The 19,413-nt window shown below is 35.1% G+C and overlaps 2 protein-coding genes across 3 annotated transcripts in view; both read right to left on the bottom strand.

Moving 5' to 3' along the window:
• jupb (junction plakoglobin b) overlaps nucleotides 1-19,413 on the bottom strand; it is a 304,080-nt gene that overhangs the window by 78,766 nt on the left and 205,901 nt on the right. The gene's annotated exons all lie outside the window — the stretch shown is intronic.
• ft2 (alpha(1,3)fucosyltransferase gene 2) lies at nucleotides 268-7,426 on the bottom strand. Of its 2 annotated transcripts, XM_087295062.1 has the most exons (2): nucleotides 7,172-7,426; nucleotides 268-4,258 (listed from the first exon to the last, which is right to left on the bottom strand). In XM_087295062.1, the coding sequence occupies exons 1-2, from the start codon at nucleotides 7,212-7,214 to the stop codon at nucleotides 3,084-3,086; spliced, it is 1,218 nt and encodes a 405-aa protein (XP_087151188.1). In that variant the 5' UTR covers nucleotides 7,215-7,426; the 3' UTR covers nucleotides 268-3,083. The 2 variants fall into 2 exon arrangements, with proteins under 2 accessions (XP_087151188.1, NP_001122245.1); NM_001128773.1 differs by lacking the exon at nucleotides 7,172-7,426 and having other exon boundaries at nucleotides 3,021-4,342.

The raw sequence follows: 19,413 nt of genomic DNA, 5'->3' as shown, positions 1-19,413 counted from the left end.
GTCACGACATGTTTGTTACACTGAAAAAGCGTTCATTCATCCAATTAAAAAAACGTTGGGGTCATGGTTCACACCTAAATCTTAACACTTGACCTAATGAAAAATAAGTAATAATACAATATTTCTTATCTCCATGAGAACAATTTTATATAACCAAAGCATATTTGTCTTGTTGAAGAAAGTCAATTAATTTAAATTCTCTTTTTGTTCCAAACAAGAAGATATAGCCTTAATCAAAACGACAATTATAATAAAAGATTCATTCAATCATTTTCTCTTCAGCTTAGTCCCTTTATTAATCAGGGGTCACCACAGTGGAATGAACCGCCAAGTTATCAAGCGTATGTTTTACGCAGCGGATGCTCTTCCAGCTGCAACCCATCACTGGGAAACATCCATACACACTCGTTCACTCACATACAAACCCATGATCAATGCAACTTAAACATTTTTGTGTCACCATATCATTGTCAAAATACCAGTGTTTTAATTGCATTTCTGTAGTAAAAAACATTTTAGCAAAAGAGATTGAACACCACAATTGGCAATATATAGGCATCCTGACACAGACAATGGAGAAAAATCGAAAAATTGAGAATAAAATATGACATGATTTAGTAGACCTTCATTTTAAATGTTATTTAATTGGGTGCTTTTCAGATGAGTTCAGCACCAAAATTACAATAAATCAAATTACTGGCATTAATAAATAATATTTTGACTTAAATTTCCTTTTACTTCCCATCCCCAATCCCTTGCCGACCCTACAAAATACCCTTTGCAACTTAAAAATAAATCATATAAATATAATACATAAGCGTAGTAGGCCCAGTAAAGCAGCTACAACTCTGTACAGTCAAAGCAAACGTGGCAGATTACCTCAGAAATATAGGCTATATGTTATATATGGCATATTATATACATGATTTTTAATAAATTTTGAAAATGTTGCATGTACTTGACATTTCATTCCTCCACGTACAACTATAAAGAAGCCTGCGTACCACTAGTGGTACACATATACAACAGTTTAACGGCATAAACGGGGAAAAAATCAAATACGGAGAGTCTCAAAAACCCTTTTGTTAGAGGAACTACTTTTTTCAGCCATTCATTCACATCTGCAGCTGACGTCAGAACATAAGCCGTTATAAGTTCACCAACGTCACTTCAGAGTTAGTGTTTGAATGATTTTCTAGCGTAATGATGACAAAACAGGTGATTTTGCTCACATTTTAGGTTATAAGGCTGAATGGCATGAAATGCCATCAGTCTACAGACATTTTCTAGTGTTTTTTTATTGCAATTGGGAGATCACAATAATTAACCCCGAAAAAGCCAAAGCAGTGCAATCACTTGCAGATTACTATTGTGTTTGCTTTATAGAAAAATGCTAAACACATGCGGGCATTTCTTCTTTCTTCTGTTTGCTGAAGTAGTCGGCAGTAACGAAAACAGGAGACACATTATAAACAACCAGATGGCCAGCAAAAAATAACTCTTGGTTATACAAAGAGTGCCCAATGCGAGTCCCATCTCACACTCAGTACACTACAATTATTATGGTATAAATACAGCACTGCAACATACCATAAAGAGAGTTCGACTTAGAAAGTCACTCACCAATGTTATAATGTTTTGATAAGCTGTAGTTTGAAAGTATGCAGATCTTTTCTCCAATAAGGGCTTATTATACACTTTCTGCACCATCTTGTGAATGGACAACGTCAACTGTTTTTGCTCTGTATGACAGGCTGTGGATGCCGACACGCTGTATCTTAGAAATTGTAAATATTTAAAATAGGCATTATCCTTATAAATAAACTGCATAGTTTCAATCTAAACGGCTACATTGGTGACTAAAAAAAGCCTCAAAAGTACATTTTGTTGTCCAACAGCTGCAATATTTGTCAAACTGTAGTGAGTTTATTGATCTGCTGTCACTCTATGTGGGCGGAGTAATACAGAAGAGTGAGGAGGCTGTAGGAGTTCTGATATTGCAGGATATCACAAGGCTATCAGCCAATCAGATTCGAGAACCAGACAGAACTGTTGTATAAATATATGTATACATGTATTGGCTTGATTTATTTTTAGCAGTCCAGTCAAAACTGAATAGTTGAACTAAAAATTGACGATTTAAAAAAAAATAAAAAGTTTGCCAAGTATATTATTACTGATTTATTGTCGCCTTAAGAATATTAGTTCAACTTGGATATTTTTGTCCTTTCAGCATTACTTACATACGTCGGAAGGAATAAAGTGGGTCAGACACAATTCTTGACCGCTTCGTATATTTTTGTTGAAAGATTCTTGCTTTTGGAATGAGTAGGATTATAATTTGTGTCAGTTCCGAAAGGTCTATTTGTGCATTTTCCTACAATTTTATTTTTTCCTAATTTGGCATTATTATTATGTTAATTTGTGCGTTTATGATCATTAAGTGCTAATACATCAAGACAAATACCTCGTTTGTGTAAACTCGCAGCACTTGGCAATAAAGCTGATCAGTATTCTTAAAACCTATGATGCTTTCAAACTTTAAACCCCCAAATGAAATTCTGTCTTTAATAATTCCCCTCATAGTGTTCAACCCCCCCTGAGAGCTTTGTTTATCTTCAGAACACAAATGAAGATATTTTAGATGAAATCCTGAAGCTCTCTGACTTTCCATAGACAACAAGGGTCCTGAAACTTTCGTAGTCAGAAAGTTACCAGAAACATTCCATTTGACATCAGTGGTTCAATTGTACGTTTATGTACGAGAATTCTTATATGTGCTGAATTTAGGTTGTTAAAGTTTCTTCTGCGTATTTCAGGACGTATGTTCATGAGAGTACGCTGAACAGAAACATTGGTGAAAAAAGTCTTTATATCAATTAATTTTGGTGCATTCTTGTAGATTTATAAAAGTAGTCACATGGAATGTTTTGACTATTTTTGGTTCTTTTCATTTCGACAGTCAGAGAGCTCCAGGATTTCATCTAAAAAATCTTCATTTGTTTTATGAAGATGAAGGAGGGTCTCAGGGGTTTGGTATGACATGAGGGTAAATAATTAATGACTGAATATTCACAATCCCATTAACCCCAGAACCACCCTTTGAGATCCGTAACGGCTATATAGTGCTTATTCCTTTTAAGATAATCACAGATCTTACAGGAATGTTCAAGCCCAAACGATGTACTCTTTGAAACATAAAGTTTCCTCCAGTTGAAAAACTGTTTGTACTGTTCCTCGTTTTGGTCCAAGGATATAAGGTGATCCGCCAGTTCCTTGGGAGATGGGAAATCATCCACATGGATGAAGGCGTCTCTTGGTATGAACTCTTCGTAGTTATATCTGGGCGGGCCAATTACGACTGGAACTGTTCCGAGCGCTAAAGGATTGAACAGCTTCTCAGTGAAATAGTCTCTGTGAATGGAGTTCTCAAAGGACAGGTAGAATTTACAACTGGACACCACATTTCCATAATCTTCACTATTAATTCGATTGTTAAAGTGCCCTCCATAGGTTTCCACATTAATGTGTTTCGCAAACTCGTAGTAGAAATGTGTGCGCTTGTGGTGTTCTTGGAAGTTACTTACTATCCAGCAAACTAGTTTATCCTTTTTGGGGATGGTGAAGTTTTTCTGTTCATCTGTGGCATCGACGAGTCGACCGTAAGGCACTGGAATATCTGAATTCCTGTTGTAACTTGACGTCACGTTAAACCGATCATTTAGGAAGTCATTTTGATTGCAATGACTCGGAGACTCCATATTCCACCATATCCACTTTTGGAAAGCTGGTCGAGGGGGTTGCGGAAAATCCGCGCTCATATCTCTGTGGTGAAACATAACTCCATGCGCTTGCTGGATCATACTTCTGTCGTATGTTAATTGACAGCCATGGATGTTGTACTCTGAGCCACAATCTTTCAAATCAAAACGTACTCCAAAAGGAGCCATCCAGATCAACACGATGATGTCTTGATCCTCTTTAGCAGGATTTGGCGCTGGTGTTGTCAATGGATTGTCTGAGGCGTTTTTCATAATACATTCATAGTTCTGCATTTTCAGAACATGGAGGCAAGTTTCTGAGCAGCTGCTGTTTGCGTGGATGCCCACAGTAGGGTATTTGAAAAAGGTTGTGTTTGGATTGTAGTAGACATAGAATATACATACAAAAGATATCAACATGAATGTGACAAGGATTAGTTTCTGAGTGGATTTTGACGGAGGTGTGAGCTTATCCATCACTGTTATTTTATTCATCACTGTGCAAGGAAGAAGAGAGAGAATAAAATACGATCAGATTAGTAAAATTGTCAAAATTTGAGTGGGAAAACACCTCAAAACCAGATTTGGGTCAAAACCCAAACAATACAAACAAAAAAATAAAACAAAACAAATAAATCGGAAAACAGTGTTGTTTAATATCAATGGAATGACACCAAAAAAAAAGTCCTGAACTACTGTATTTGAAATGTATTTAATACTATTTAATACAAGGCTTTTTGGTGATGTCCGCTTAAAGACGCCTCTCATATGGAAAATGAAGTCACATGCATTGCTCAGGTGTGAGTTTTTCACAGACTTCAACTGAGTGTAAAAATCTTGATGGTTCTCCTCTATCAAATCTTTTAGTATTTTCTATTGGATTTAAGTTAGGTGATTGGCTGGGCCATTCTACAGCTTGATTCTCTGAAGGCATTTAAGAGTTTCCTTGGCTGTGGTTTGGATCATTGTCTTGCTGAAATGTCCACCCTGGTTTCAACTTCATCATCCTGCTAATGTAGATGTTGGACTGAAGCAGCTATTAATTCAATTTAAGTCAACAGCACCTTTAGAAATATACTTTCTCAGAAAAATGGTGACGTGTTCAATACCTCCCCCCACTATATACAACCCCAAATCAGAAAAAGTTGGGACAGTATGGAAAACACAAATAAAAGAAAGAATGAAGTCATTTTAATTTCATTCCAGATAATGCAGCAAAAAAATATATTAATTATGTATTCCAGTTTTAGTTTTTGCAACACTTTTCAAAAAAGTTGGAACCCTAAAGCATTTACCAGGTTGTAATGTTGCCGTTCCTTTTCACAACACTTAAAATAAGTTTAGGGACTGAAGACACCAAGTGATGAAGTTGTTAGTGGTGTAATTTGGTCCCATTCTTCCTGCAAACAAGTCTTAAGCTATGTCTCAGTATAAAGTCTCCCCTGTCGCATTTAGCACTTCAAAATGCGCCACACATTTTATACTGTATTGGAGACAGGTCAGGACTGCAGACAGGCCAGTGAAGTACCTGTATTCTCTGCAGCTAGAACTTTGTAATGTGTGCGCAGAATGTGGTTTTGCATTGTCTTGTTGACATCTGCATGGGCGTCACTGGATTAGAAGGCTGCATATTGTGCTCCATAATCTCTGTACTTTTTAGCATTAATTGTGCCATCACAGAAGTGCAAGTTACCAAGAACACTGACACAACCCCATACCATGACTAAACGTGGCTTCTAGACTTATTCCTGAAAAGTCTGGGTAATCCTTTTATCCTTGGTCGTGTTGTTTATGTGTCCCAAAAACAAAAAAACCCTAAAATACTGATTTATCTCACCCCAGTACACGTTTCTACTGTGTGATGGTTCATCCCAGATGCCTCTAAGCCCAGAGAAGTTGACTGCACTTCTTGACACTGTTAACATATGGCTTCCTTTTGGCATAGTACAGTTTTAACTGGCATTTGGGGATGTAACTATGTATTGTGGTATTTATATGTGGTAAACAAAGGTTTGCCAAAGTACTCCTGATCCAATGTGGATATCCCATCTTTTTTTCTGACTTGGGGTTGTTGTATATATTATAAGAGTAACACTTTACAATAAGGTGCCATTAGTTAATGTATTTATCAGCAAACAATGTCATTATTTCAGTATTTATTCTAATTTGTAAATGTTAGTATATTAAAATGCAGTTCACTGTTAAGTTGTACATCATTAAAACACAGTTATTAATGTTAACAAGCATAACTTTAAATTTTTTATTAAATGTTGAACTATGAAAAATAAATGCTGTACAAGTATTGTTCATTCTTAGCTCATGTTAGTTGATACATTCATTACTCATTAGTGTGGCCATTGCAAGTATAATCATTATGCTATCGTAGTGTATTAAGTATATTTATAGAGTAAATAAGTGTATGGGTTTTGGGTTTGTGTTGTTATATTAAATAATGAGGTCTTTACTTCCTTATTCGCCTGTGACATGGAAGGTTGAAAAAGTCCGGCTTGATCCTAGTCAAATCTGCTTTATGAAATATATCGGACTATCTTAGTCCTTTTAATATAATTGTATGGTTTAAAGTGTTATACATTACACACCTGTCATTCTCATTGAGTGTTTTAGTATCTTATTTACCCATTTTTTCAAATGTTCAGTCTGGTTTTTAAATGAATAGCAGCTACATTAACAGATCATTTATTCTTTCTTTAAGGCTTTTTTACATTTATGCAGGCTTTCTGAACTAATGATAATCTTATATATTTTTGTTCTTCCTACATTTTATTAGGGTTTAATAGTTATATTTTTTCTGCTGCTTATTTCTTAACTTCCTCAGTTTTTAACTTTATCCTCAGATGTTATTCTTGTATTTTTGTCATTTAAAGACAAATCCCTTCTTCATACATTCAGTACTTGGCAAGACGCTGATTTTTATTCTCAAAAACCGTTGTGCTAAAATAATAGTTTAAAATATTTGACCTGTGGAGTATGAGCTTTAGCATTACAGCATGTTAAGTATAGGCTTTTTGTTTCTTTATTTCCTGCAGTGGTAGTTTGTATTTACATAGGCTTATGTCATTGTTGAATGTGGATTAAATATATTAGACTTGTTTCTATTTAAAAATAAGTGGCTAAAGTCGTGATTTTAACCATTTATAGAAATATAAGTATCAAACTTATAAACTTTTTTTTTTTCATTAATTTGTTTATTCATCTTTTTTTAATTTAAAATTTTAAGTCATAAAATATTTAAAGATAAAAATCATTAAAAAAACATGTCTATATTTTTATCTTTACAGTGAGCAAGTTTAAGCAAGTAGATGCATTATTATCATCATTTATTTTTGCAGTTTATCATTTTCATGCTGTTTCCAAAATAAATCATCAGAAAAATAAGTAAAATCACTTACCTCGATGTAAAAAATCTAGAGCATCCCGGTGTAATGTCACCATGGTTTGTCTGATGCCTTTTGACAATGACTTCCCTACTGTAAGACTAGTTTGACCAGCTGGTGAAGGTGACGTCTAGCAAGCTTTACATAATTATTTGTATATTGAAACTCTTCATAAACAGGGGACAGTCGTAACTAATTGTAACCGGACCCGGCTCCAGAACAAAACAAGTGACACAGTAATTAATTTTATTTTAATTCCACAAAAATTCCCGACTAATATATAGATAAATATCGGCTTATGTAGGCCTATGAAAATGACGAATGTACCAACAACGAAACAAAACACCCACATTGAATGATTAATTCAGCTATTAAACTTATGAATACGCCTATATGCACATTTGATAAATATTGCACATTGAAAAAGGCTGTTTTTAAATCTGGCTTGCATGGCTATGGTGTAAAAAGTAGGTTGTTGTCCTCATTGCTCAATTTCTTTATTAAGCATTTATTTTCTTTATTTATTTTTGGAAAGGGGTTGGCCTATGGAGTTGCATTAAACATCCTAGGCCTGCACTCACCGGCCACTTTATTAAGTACACCTAACTAGTACCAGGTTGCACCCGCTTTTGCCTTCAGAACTGCCCTAATCCTTTGTGACATAGATTGAACAATGTACTGGAAATTTTCCTCAGAGATTTTGCTCAATATTTTGGTGGTTAAGCAGTTTCTGAGATCGGCCCATCTGGCACTAATATCCATGCCATGTTCAAAGTCACTCAAATCACCTTTCTTTCCTATTCTGATGCTCGGTTTGAACTGCAGCAGATCATCTTGACCATGTTTACATGCCCTAAATGCATTGAGTTGCTGCCATGTGATTGGCTGATTAGAAATTTGCATTAACTGGCAGTCGGACAGGTGTACCTAATGAAGTGGCCGGTGAGTGTATATATTTTACTGACTGATGATTCAAAATGTTTCATCATCATTTTGACAGAAAAAATCAACAAGAATGTCCTTTTATGTCCTTCATTTACTATATGCTTTACCTGTGGGTAATTGCGCTTGTGTGTGTGTGTGTGTGTGTGTGTGTGTGTGTGTGTGTGTGTGTGTGTGTGTGTGTGTGTGTGTGTGTGTGTGTGTGTGTGTGTGTGTGTGTGTGTGTGTGTGTGTGTGTGTGTGTGTGTGTGTGTGTGTGTGTGTGTGTGTGTGTGTGTGTGTGAAAAGCGCGCTCTTTGAGAGTGTTAAAAGGGAAATAGCATATTCTAATGCATTTTAGAAACACCATGCACTTTAAATATAGCTACATCTCTTGCAACATTAGGTGTTATTTTTTTTTTTTTTTTCAGCAGTCACACAAGAATATAAAACTCTAAACTCACCTTAGTGTGGTATTTTTTTATTTAATTCACCTTATTTCAACATTCAACAAACAGAACATTCAAGTAATAAATATCATCACATTCACATTTGGACTTTAGTGCGACAGTAAATATAAAAAAAAAATCTAATATAAAACAAACACCAACTCAACTTAAAATACCCTGCAGGCAATTCCAGGTTTACATATCTCACAGTTTACTATGGGGTTTACTATGTTGTCTTCATCAACTTTAAAACGCCTCCAGATTGCAGACATACTCGCGTTTTCTGCTTCAAGCTGCTTCCGTGTTCTACTTTGCCAGCATTTAACCAGGAAAATGCAACAAAGTGATGTCATGCCGCATGCGTAGCTGGTTTTGTCTAAAAAAAACTATAGACGAGTTAAAATATGTATTTATACAACAGTTCTGTCTGGTTCTTGAATCTGATTGGCTGATAGTCATGCGGTATTCTGCAAATAATAGGCTCGTTTGACTTGGCCAAAATCTGCGCAGAATCGATCACCGGTGATCACCGCAAGATGCATGCCGGTTAGAAATGTGTCCGCCTTGCCTTCACCTCGCTCTGATGTCACGCTGACGTGCGCCAAAAAACTCTCGCGATCGCGAGGCGGGTAATTCGGATAGAGCAGTCGGCCGCAGTTGCTATCAAAAGACTGCGTTACCAAAAGCATGATGGGAAACGACTGGCTGACGACACAGCTTAATGCTGATTGGATGAGACTGACTGATTACAATTTATTATCTTGTTTTACTAAGGTTTATATCTGGATTTGTTGAATACCTTTTTTGTATTTTCGTTGATAATTAAAAAAAAGTCATAAAGAGCATTACATATGGTTATTTATTTAGATTTACACGCAAACAAAAACAAAACACAACTTTGTAAAACATAACGTGACCTATCCAATATAACTAAATGTTACTAATAAATCATTAGGATGTGTGTGTGCTGTATTTTACTTCTCTCTCAGTTTTAAGTCCTGTTTGTTGTCATTTTCACTTTTTGTATGTTTGTGTGAATTTCGTAATGTAATTTTTATGCAGCATTATTCCATTAAAGTCAATCCAATATATACATATATTCAGACATACAAAGGTAATCAGACTGTTTTGTCATTATGCCTCATCTTTGTGTGGTTTCATATGAGAAGTGAAAAGGGTGCAGTAAACTAGACACACACACACACACGCACACACACACACACACATATGTATATGTATGTGGAGTCAAAAGTCATGTTTAATAGACCAAGAACATTTCCACAGTTTTTCCTACAGTCTAATAGTTTTTATTCTGGAGAAAGTCTTGGGCTATTTATTTTAGTCTGGCTGGAGTAAAAGCAGTTTATATAGACCTAATAAGCTTGTCAATATAATTAACCCCCTAAGAATTTATTTGTCAAACAAACATTTGTCATGACTTGTCACTCAAAAGCATCTTGCTATGGCTACTTCATTTATAATGTAGCCAAATTAGGTTTCTTGAAATCTTTCTTGCTGTATAAGCTGTTTATTTTGTTATTCTTTTAACGCTTTTAGTTAATGAGCTGTTCATCTTCTGTAATTCTGACCATCTCTGTAAAAACAGTGATATTTCTATTGCATCCACTCCCACATTAAAAAATATTATAGTAATGTATACTGTAGTGCTTTTGAACCATGTTATAAAATTGCCTATTTAAATTTTATAGTTCTAGTATCACAACAACTATAAACATAACCCAATACTGAATAAACATGTTCAAAAAGGCTATAATATTTACTATAAATCACCATAGTATATTTTCATGAGGTCATTCGTCTGCGATTAAAAAACGCGAACGAGATCTCCGCCACTGGTGACGTTTCCAGGTGGCTAAACAGCGAGATTCAGCAGGTGTCCGACTTCTGATGTAATTTTTGAGCCCTCCTCTTACTGCACACGCCTGCTCTCGTTTACAATGCAGTCAAGGCGAGGCGCACCTCAAACGAGCCTATTAGCACTCATTCAGCCTTCTCCCCCTTGTGTATTACTCCGCCCACATACAGCAACAAGCAGAGGACACTCTACAGTTTGACAAATTTTGCTGCTGTTACATGATAGTCAACTTTGAGGTTTTTTAGGTGAGAATGTAGCTGTTTAGATTGCAACTATTTAGTTTATAAGATTAGTGGTTATTTTTAAATATTTATAATTTGTGAGATGCAGCACATCGGCGGCCATTAGCCTGTCCTATATAAATAAATATATATATATATATATATATATATATATATCATTAAGTAGTTTAATTAAGTAGCCTAATTTAGTGAACAGAACCTGCACATGTTGCGAGTAACAGGTAATACTGTTGTAAATAATATTCAGTTTGTGGCACAGAGTGATCGTTTGGGAGACGAACGTGAAGTATGAACAAGCACAGCAGTCAAAATGAAACCAAAAGTGTACACTTCATTTAAATGATCATATCGCATTTTAGAGTTATGATTGCGACAAGCATTTGATGTTTTTTCTGTCATAGCAAACCCACAGTTGTGCATGAAAATAAATGTTTACAATGTCAGTATAACTCTAGTCTATATATTGTTGAATATAATCTGATAATGGCAAATGTCTTTTATCAGTGAATTAAATTGTCTAATATGACAGATTGCAAGCATATATCTCAAACATAATAAATCAACATCAGAATTATTAAAAGAATAGATTAATATAGAATAGAATTTTTATAGAAACCAGTAGACCTACACATAATATTATTATTGAAGTTGTGCCATATGTTTGTTTTTACCATACCTTTTTTTACATCTACAGAAGCGTAAGAAAATCGTGATCTTTATTTTAAGCAAAAAAAAATCGCGATTCTCATTTTAGCCAGAATCGTGCAACTCTAATATATATATATATATATATATATATATATATATATATATATATATATATATATATATATATATATATATATATGTATATATATATATATATATATATAAGATGGCGACAGAGATAAGCCCTTAGAGAAAAACAGTGTAATTTCTAACTACAGCTGATCAAATCGTTATTAAACCGGTAAGACTAAGTCGATCTCTCTTTTGTATATTGTAGTGCTGTATTTATACCAGAGTAATATTGTGATCTTCCGATTGCAACAGAGAAATACTGGGAGATCTCTGTAGACTGATTACATTTCATGCCTTATCTTAAAGTGTGAGCAAAATCAGCTGTTTAGTCATCACTCTAGACATTACACTATAGAGAATCACTCAAACACTAGCTCTAAAGTGACGTTGGTGAATTCGTAACGGTTTCTGCTGTTCTGACGTCAGCTGCAGATTTGAATGAATGGTGGAAGAAAGTAGTTCCTCTTACAAAAGGGTTCTGAGACTGTGTCCGTGTTTGATTTTTATTTTTATGCACATAATTATGCCGTTGAACTGTTGTATAAACGCAATATCACACGAGTAGCAGTGCGATGTGGCTGTATATCATCACTGGTGGGACACTATGGCACTCTGCCATTTTATATAAAGTCACATTGCACTGCTACAAGTGTGATATTGCTCATATATATCTGAGTCCTGATCGGGAGGTACAGTAACGTCCGAGTTAGATCGAGTCTGAAACCGTGTGATCGGGCCTGATTTCTGATTACATGATCGGATCTGGACATCTCTAGCTATAAGCCACATGATGCTTACCAAGTAACAATCCAGTTATCTGCCTTGTATTTTCTATTCAGAAGGGATGAGTCTGTTAATTTTTTACATTTTAGATATTAAAAAAAAGTCACTGGTTGATCCTCATTTTAGCCTACATCATTTTGACATGAAAACTTGATGGAGGTTATGACACAGAAAGGGTACATTTAATAAATGTATCAGCAAGCATTGTGTGTGGGATCTTCTTTTCTATTGACATGAAATCATGGAGCTCACCACCTACTGCTTATATCCAAATATTAGCCTGTTTGGCAGGTTATTTCAAAAATAAATTTATCTGGGGTGTTTTTTTTATCCATTTATTTGTATCTGCTCAGATTTAGCACACATGTGGCTCCAGGGGGAATAAGTTATGTAAAGGTTCACTGTTAAAGTAAATAACTGGGATTTTTCTGAAATATGATGCTGTTGGGTGCGGCAGCACTGCAAATAGCTTCTCTTTTGTAAAAGTGGTCAGAGTTCTGTCATTCAGATTTTCGTTGCTCATTCATATTAGCCTAAATATTATTTTGAGAATGATTTTTAAGGGATTGTATGTATAGGGTACAAATAATAATATTTCCTATTTTTTATGTTTAAGGTGTAGGCTTGCTCACTCAAATAAATAGCCCTGTCTTGTTAAAATATCTTGCCAACTTTGTCAAAGTTAAGTTTTAATCAAACGACTGTCATGGATTTTTATTGTCAGCAATCCTGCAAGACAGTTGTTATAAAACACATCAAACAATTTCAGAAGCCAATTTGCATATTCATTTATTTTCCTTCCACTTAGTCTCTATTTCAGAGGTTGCCACAGCGGAATGAACCACCAATTATTCCTGCATATGTTTAACGCAGCGGATGCCCTTCCAGCCTGGAAAAACCCATACACACTCACTCAAACACGCACTCATACGCTTTGTCCATTATAGCTCATTTAATTCACCTATAGCGCATGTCTTTGGACTGTGGGGGAAACCGGAGCACCCACGCCAACACGAGGAGAACATGCAAACTCCACCCAGAAATGCCAACTGTTCAAGCTGGGACTTGAATCAGCAACGTTCTGGTTGTGAGGCAACAGTGCAGACCACTGAGCCACTGTGCCGCCTTCCAATTTGCATATTTCTCCGCATATTTTGCATGCTCCAAACTTTTGCCTACCCCTTTGCCTATTTCCTGCATTAGCAATGTTTGTCGTGGTTAGTCTTGAATGCATATTTAAATCCTCCTCATGTATTTGAGATGGAGGATTGAACATGCATTGTCAATTAGGGCTGCATGATTTGGGACAAAAATGACATTCAAATATTTTCTTTTACTGCGATATACTGCGCTATGAATACAATTTCAACAGATGACTTGAATATCTCTTTGTAAAGAAATCATACTTTTAATTTTGACTGGCATGATTTTATAGTGGACCGTATGAGAATAAAATGCGATTAAAATTACAAGCAAAGTTAAATATAACCAAGCAAATACAGTTGAAGTCAGAATTATTAGCCCCCCTTTTATTTTATTTTTTTTATTTTTAAAATATTTTTCCAACTGATGTTTAACAGAGCAAGGAAATGTTCACAGTATGTCTGATAATTTTTTTTTCTTCTGGAAAAAGTCTCATTTGTTTTATTTCGGCTAGAATAAAAGCAGTTTTCAATTTTTTATGAACCATTTTAAGGTCAAAATTATTAGCCCCTTTAAGCTAATTTTTTTTTTTCGATTGTCTTCAGAACAAACCATACAATACAATAACTTGCCTAATTACCCTAACCTGCCTAGGTAACCTAATTAACCTAGTTAAGCATTTAAACGTCACTTTAAGCTGTATAGAAGTGTCTTGAATGTCATCATGGCAAAGATAAAAGAAATCAGTTATTAGAGATGAGTTATTAAAACTATTATGTTTAGAAATGTGTTGAAAAATCTTCTCTCCGTTTAACTGAAATTGCGGAAAAAAATAAATGTGGCCTAAAAATTCTGAGTTTAACTGTATTTATTAAAAATTACAGAATAAATTAGAAAATTTCCCATGGCAAAATTTAATATACACGGTTTGGTACATATTCGGCCACAGCCCTGAATCAAGTTTGCTTTTTGGCTCTATATAGGAAAAGGTTTGGGCACTCCATATATATTTATATTGCCATTTTGCATATAGGCTATAGGTTATCGCAACGTGATCATATCATTGGCCCATGAACATTCCCCTTCTTGTTTTCAAACTATTTCATAACTCTAACAAGTGGCAATTTAATCATAACTTAATGTTAAAACAGTTATTATAACATTATCAACATGTGTCTCTTTTTAGATTCTCGGAACAGGAAATACACTGGGACCATTGCTTTTGTTTACATCCCTCAAAATGGTCTATTGTTTTGGATTTTGCTACTATGTGCTTCCACGTCTTTGCTGGGATCCAGCAGGGCTGGGTGATACTGCAATACAAATGATCACAATATAATATGGCATATCATTCACTATCTATAATTACTGATTATTTTTTAACATTCTATTTAGAAATAGTCAAGTAGTTTTTTTTTCACCCCTTTATTTTAATTTACCAACATTATCAAGGCGATTAGTCTTAATATACAAAAGTATATTGTCTCTTACTCCTTATAATAAACAAGTGTAAAAGAGACTGTAAACTTGATAAATAAAATGTTACAAAGATGTCAATAATAATGATACGGTAAACCTTAAACTCTGCAAACAAAACAAATGATAATAATTAAATCTGAACTGAATAAAGGAACTAACCATCATTATTCAAAAACACAATGCAACATTACAATCTGTGAGCAAGAAAGTCAAGTTGGTTAACTCTCTCTGGTTTTTAATGCTGCCAGAGTATGTGACTACATTACACCTCTGCTAAAAATTCTTTCCGATGGCGTGCTAGTGTGTGGGTGCACCAGAAAAGAAACTAAAAAGCCCCTCTGGCGACCTGTTACATCCTGTTTATTTACAATGTCCTCACTGTTGCTGTCATTCTGACCCGAGGTGGCGATGACAAAACCTAACCTGAGTCCGTTCACGTATCGTGTTTGAAAGCACTAGAAAATGCAAGTGTGTGGTTTCTGTCATCATTTTCAGTGCGCTTTGTTCTCGCGCTGCCTTGGCGTCTGTTGTACATAGGCGGCCAACAATCGCTTTCTCAGAGGATGACAAACAGGTAAACCATTGCTGCAGCATTGACACAAGTTTTACTCATGGAGAAAATGAAAAGCACTGCAGCGTCGGATGCTCTGTGTTTGTCTGAGGTGATTAGCAGTGTTAGTCAAGTTACTTTAAAAAAGTAATAATTACAAATGACTGATTAAAGGCAATCAGACTAAATACTTTACTTTGAAGTTACTTGTAAAACATAAAAATATACCTATAAATATACAAAATCTACTGCATCTCTTTCAGTAATTTAATATTCACTGAAAAACATTACAATTGGTGGATCACAGCAGCTTGACATATTCAAAAGGCTTAAAGACTTAAAATTCTCTCATCATTCACTTGATCCAAACCTGTCTGTCTTTATTTTTTAACACAAAAGACATAAAGAAACTGCATACCTGTAACCATTGACATCCATAGTATGCAAAAGCTGTCTGAAGTAATTAATATACCGAAATGTGTATATTGTAGGGATGCAACAATACAGTTAGCCTACGATTCAATACATACCTCAGTTTTTTAACACTGTTTTCAGTTCGGTTCTGATGGCTTGACACATGTTTTTCTTTTGTTATTCTGTGCTTAGGCAATAGGATTAGTAAGAGGTTAAGGAGAAGAAAAAAAAAAGATTTATTGCAATACTCCTTTATTTTACTTTAAAGCCAAGAAAAGTAAACTATTTCCTATTGTATAAAAAATAACACTGAAATCTCACAGCTGCTGTTAGCCCATGTACAAACTGCGGAACACATAGATTCCTACATTTTGAAAGTAAACATAAACATAAACTGGCCATTTCAAATAAACATATTTGTACTGAAGTAAACATTAATAAACCATCTTAATTATCACGGTGGTGAAAAAAGTGTGAACAAAAGCCCACATCTCCATTCAGTAATAACGGCTGCAAATCTTTAGCAATGAACTCCCCCACTGCCTTTGTTATTTTTAGGTGTCGGAACAAGTTGGGTATGTTTCCTGGAAGAATTCAGCAAGGGATTTTATTTTTATTTTTTGGAGGACTGTAAGTTTATTACCTTCTCTGCTATCCTGCCTTCAGACAGTGATAATGCTGGGTGATGGCTAGGTCCAGACGGAATCTGCAGACGTTTTTTGCTATTTCTGCTGAGAATTTTGTAAAAATCTGTGGATTTCTGCTGAATGATTTTGGGAGTATCTTACCTAAAACCTTAACATATTAAAATAAAAAGTAATACCTTTTTAACTTTAATGTGTAAAATGCAAATTAAATTAGATTCACTTTATTTGGTAAACAAAGCAAGTCTCTCATATAATATCTCTACTAAAATACAGATAATATGACTGTACAAACTGCATTGTATATAATTCTAATAAACAATATCATATTAGTCAATAATATTACTTTAATTAATTTAAAAAACTGAATAAATATCGATTTACACACATTTACTCAAGTAAATAAACAGCATTAATGATGGGCTAAAAATCTACGAAATTCTGTGGAAAATCTGCAGAATTCTGCGTGCGCAGATTTCGTATTGGCCTAGTGATGGCGCCGCAGATGTGCAGTCAGGTTGGAAGTGTTTCCGTTTGAGTTGGCTATAAGTGTAAAGCAATGCTTGCACAACGTTTTTCTTTCATTGGCATTATACTCAACGGCAAAACCGAAATGTGACCACCACAGATTCGAAAGACGCTGGTGTGGTGAGAAATCCAGCGCTTCTACGCACTGTTGCCTTACTTCACCGCCACTTGCCATGTTAAAATGTGGAATGATGGTTTAGCGCACCCTTACTTTAGAGCATAGTGATTGAATATTTACTTGCGGGGAGGAGTTTCCTCATCTCAGCTCGTAGACTTGCAGGCACCAACAAACAGTCAATTCGGAGAGATATAAAATGCACACAAATTATTTAAACGAAAAACTGGAAAAAACGCAATTCACAAACGCGTATAGATGTCATACAGAACCGTTCAATATTATATTGAGGATCGTGGCATCCCTAGTATATTCCAAACAAAGCATGAAGCTGATCCGCGAGTCATGCTACAAGAACTGTTTTCAACTGGTGCACCTGGAAAATGCAAGCGTACGCATTATATGCTCCTAATGTGCGCTACCAGTTTGCGCAAAAGATGTGATATGTGAATGTTCTAATAAGCAGCTACACTTCTCTTCACATTCAGAAGGTTCCTTTACTCCCGATCCTGCACAGAAATCCAATTTAGCCTGTTTAGGTTGAGTTGAGCCGTCGTGTTTTTGGGCGTCCGTGTCCTCCTTAGTGATGAGTATTGTCATAACTTGTTTATGTGCTTGAACAGAAAGCATTCTGAGTTTAAAGCAATCAAAAGTTCTTTAGAGACTGGACTTAGACTGCATCTCACAGTAATAGTTTAGTTTTTACGCTCAATGAAATCAACGAAATGTCTGTATTTCCACTTGAAGAAGCAAGCACTCTCGCCAGCAACCATTTCAGCTCATGCTTTTTACAAGTGAAATTGCGGCCGAAAAACTGATTTAAATTAAGTATTTTTGTTTTCTAATAAAAACTTAATTTGTAATGTAAGTAACGCAATTACCTTGATTTTAGTAACTGTAATCAAATTAGACATTTAAAATGTAATTCGTTTCATTACTGTGTTCCCCAAAAATGAGGCAGTTTACTGTTTGAGGAATCTAAAATGTGGCTGTTTGTGGAACTAACGCTTTACTGTAATTGTTTAGCATGTGTGGTTTCACTTATTCAAATGAAAATAGGCTCGGGTATCAGTTTAATGCAGTGTTTCCTGATCCCTGTTCCTGAATTCACACCAACAGTACACATTTTAACCTCTTCCTATTTAAACACATCTGAATTAACTCATCAAAACATGATAGTTCAGATAAGGGAGACATCCAAAATATGTCCTGTCGCTGTGCCTCCAGGAACAGGGTCATAGTAACATGATTCTGTCAGGTGAATCTTTTTTTTCAAGCAAGAACTTGATTTAACCAACAAGAAACTACGCATTTTAAATATTGTATCTTTAACCTCATTTCCCAAGTGCTCAGTAGGTTGTTGCTGAGCAGGTTTGCCTAACGTGTGAGTCACTATTAAACAGCGGCATTTGATGACAGGTTTAGTAAGAGTTAATCCGTAATCATATAGAAATATTTTGAATAATCTTTGTGTTGTTTGTTCAACTCTTTTGGTTACGTGCACCACCCAGTGTATACGTGTAGTTTACAGTGGTAGCTGGGAAGATTTCATTTTTTTGAGCTCCAAATAAAAGTTAGATGAATGCGCAATGGGACACCTTTAAATATCTCTGGCATCCAGACAATTGCCTTGAGTTATAACCCATGTTAACACTTTGTATTCTTCATTGCTAGGAATATTTTATCACCTTATGAATCAGTGAAGCCAAGGTAGGCACTGTTGCTAGCTTTGTGGATAAACTACTGTAATTAATGCAAATGAATTAAATGTGTTTACACAACCTGTAGGAAAATGATGGTTGCATAAATATGGTGGTGCTCATTAGGGATGCTCATTTCGGTTCATTTTGCCAGCTGACAACCGCCGCTTGTTAACTGGATATTAAAGGTTAAATAAAATATTAAACTATTTATTTTTAAAATAGCTGGTGTATTTTGTGTCAAAAGATCACAAGAAAATCAGCACACTGCCACTTTAGCTCTCAAAAAAATTTGTCAAAACATTTCGACCTACATGATCTTCATCAGGTTAAACAATCCAACTGGAGAACTCGAGAAAAAGTAGTAGAGCTCTACACATCACACCTGCAAACAATCACCCCAATCAGCCAACAAGCCATTAAACAAACATGCACACATACAACAGTATACAAATGACAATATGAGATGCAATCGTACCATTACAAAAACAATTTCAATAAAAATCCAAATGTAAACTTCCTCGGACACAAAGTATTCAGTGTATTAATATATTGAAAAAAAAAATCACATCAATCAACTATCAGGCCAGTAAACCAAGGAGAAAAAAAAAATACATACATACAAATATATAT

Source organism: Danio rerio, chromosome 19 (assembly GCF_052040795.2).
Source record: "Danio rerio strain M-AB ecotype USA chromosome 19, GRCz13ab, whole genome shotgun sequence".
NCBI classification, from domain to species: domain Eukaryota; kingdom Metazoa; phylum Chordata; class Actinopteri; order Cypriniformes; family Danionidae; genus Danio; species Danio rerio.
Note: the sequence above shows the minus strand (reverse complement) of the source record. Positions and strands in the feature narration are given on the sequence as shown.

What these genes read in the sequence shown, in the direction of transcription:
- ft2 (XM_087295062.1), bottom strand. Translation starts at nt 7,214, where the DNA reads ATGGTGACATTACACCGGGATGCTCTAGATTTTTTACATCGAG. An exon ending in TCTAGATTTTTTACATCGAG is followed by an intron (nt 4,259 to 7,171) that starts GTAAGTGATTTT and finishes TTCCTTGCACAG; the next exon opens with TGATGAATAAAATAACAGTG.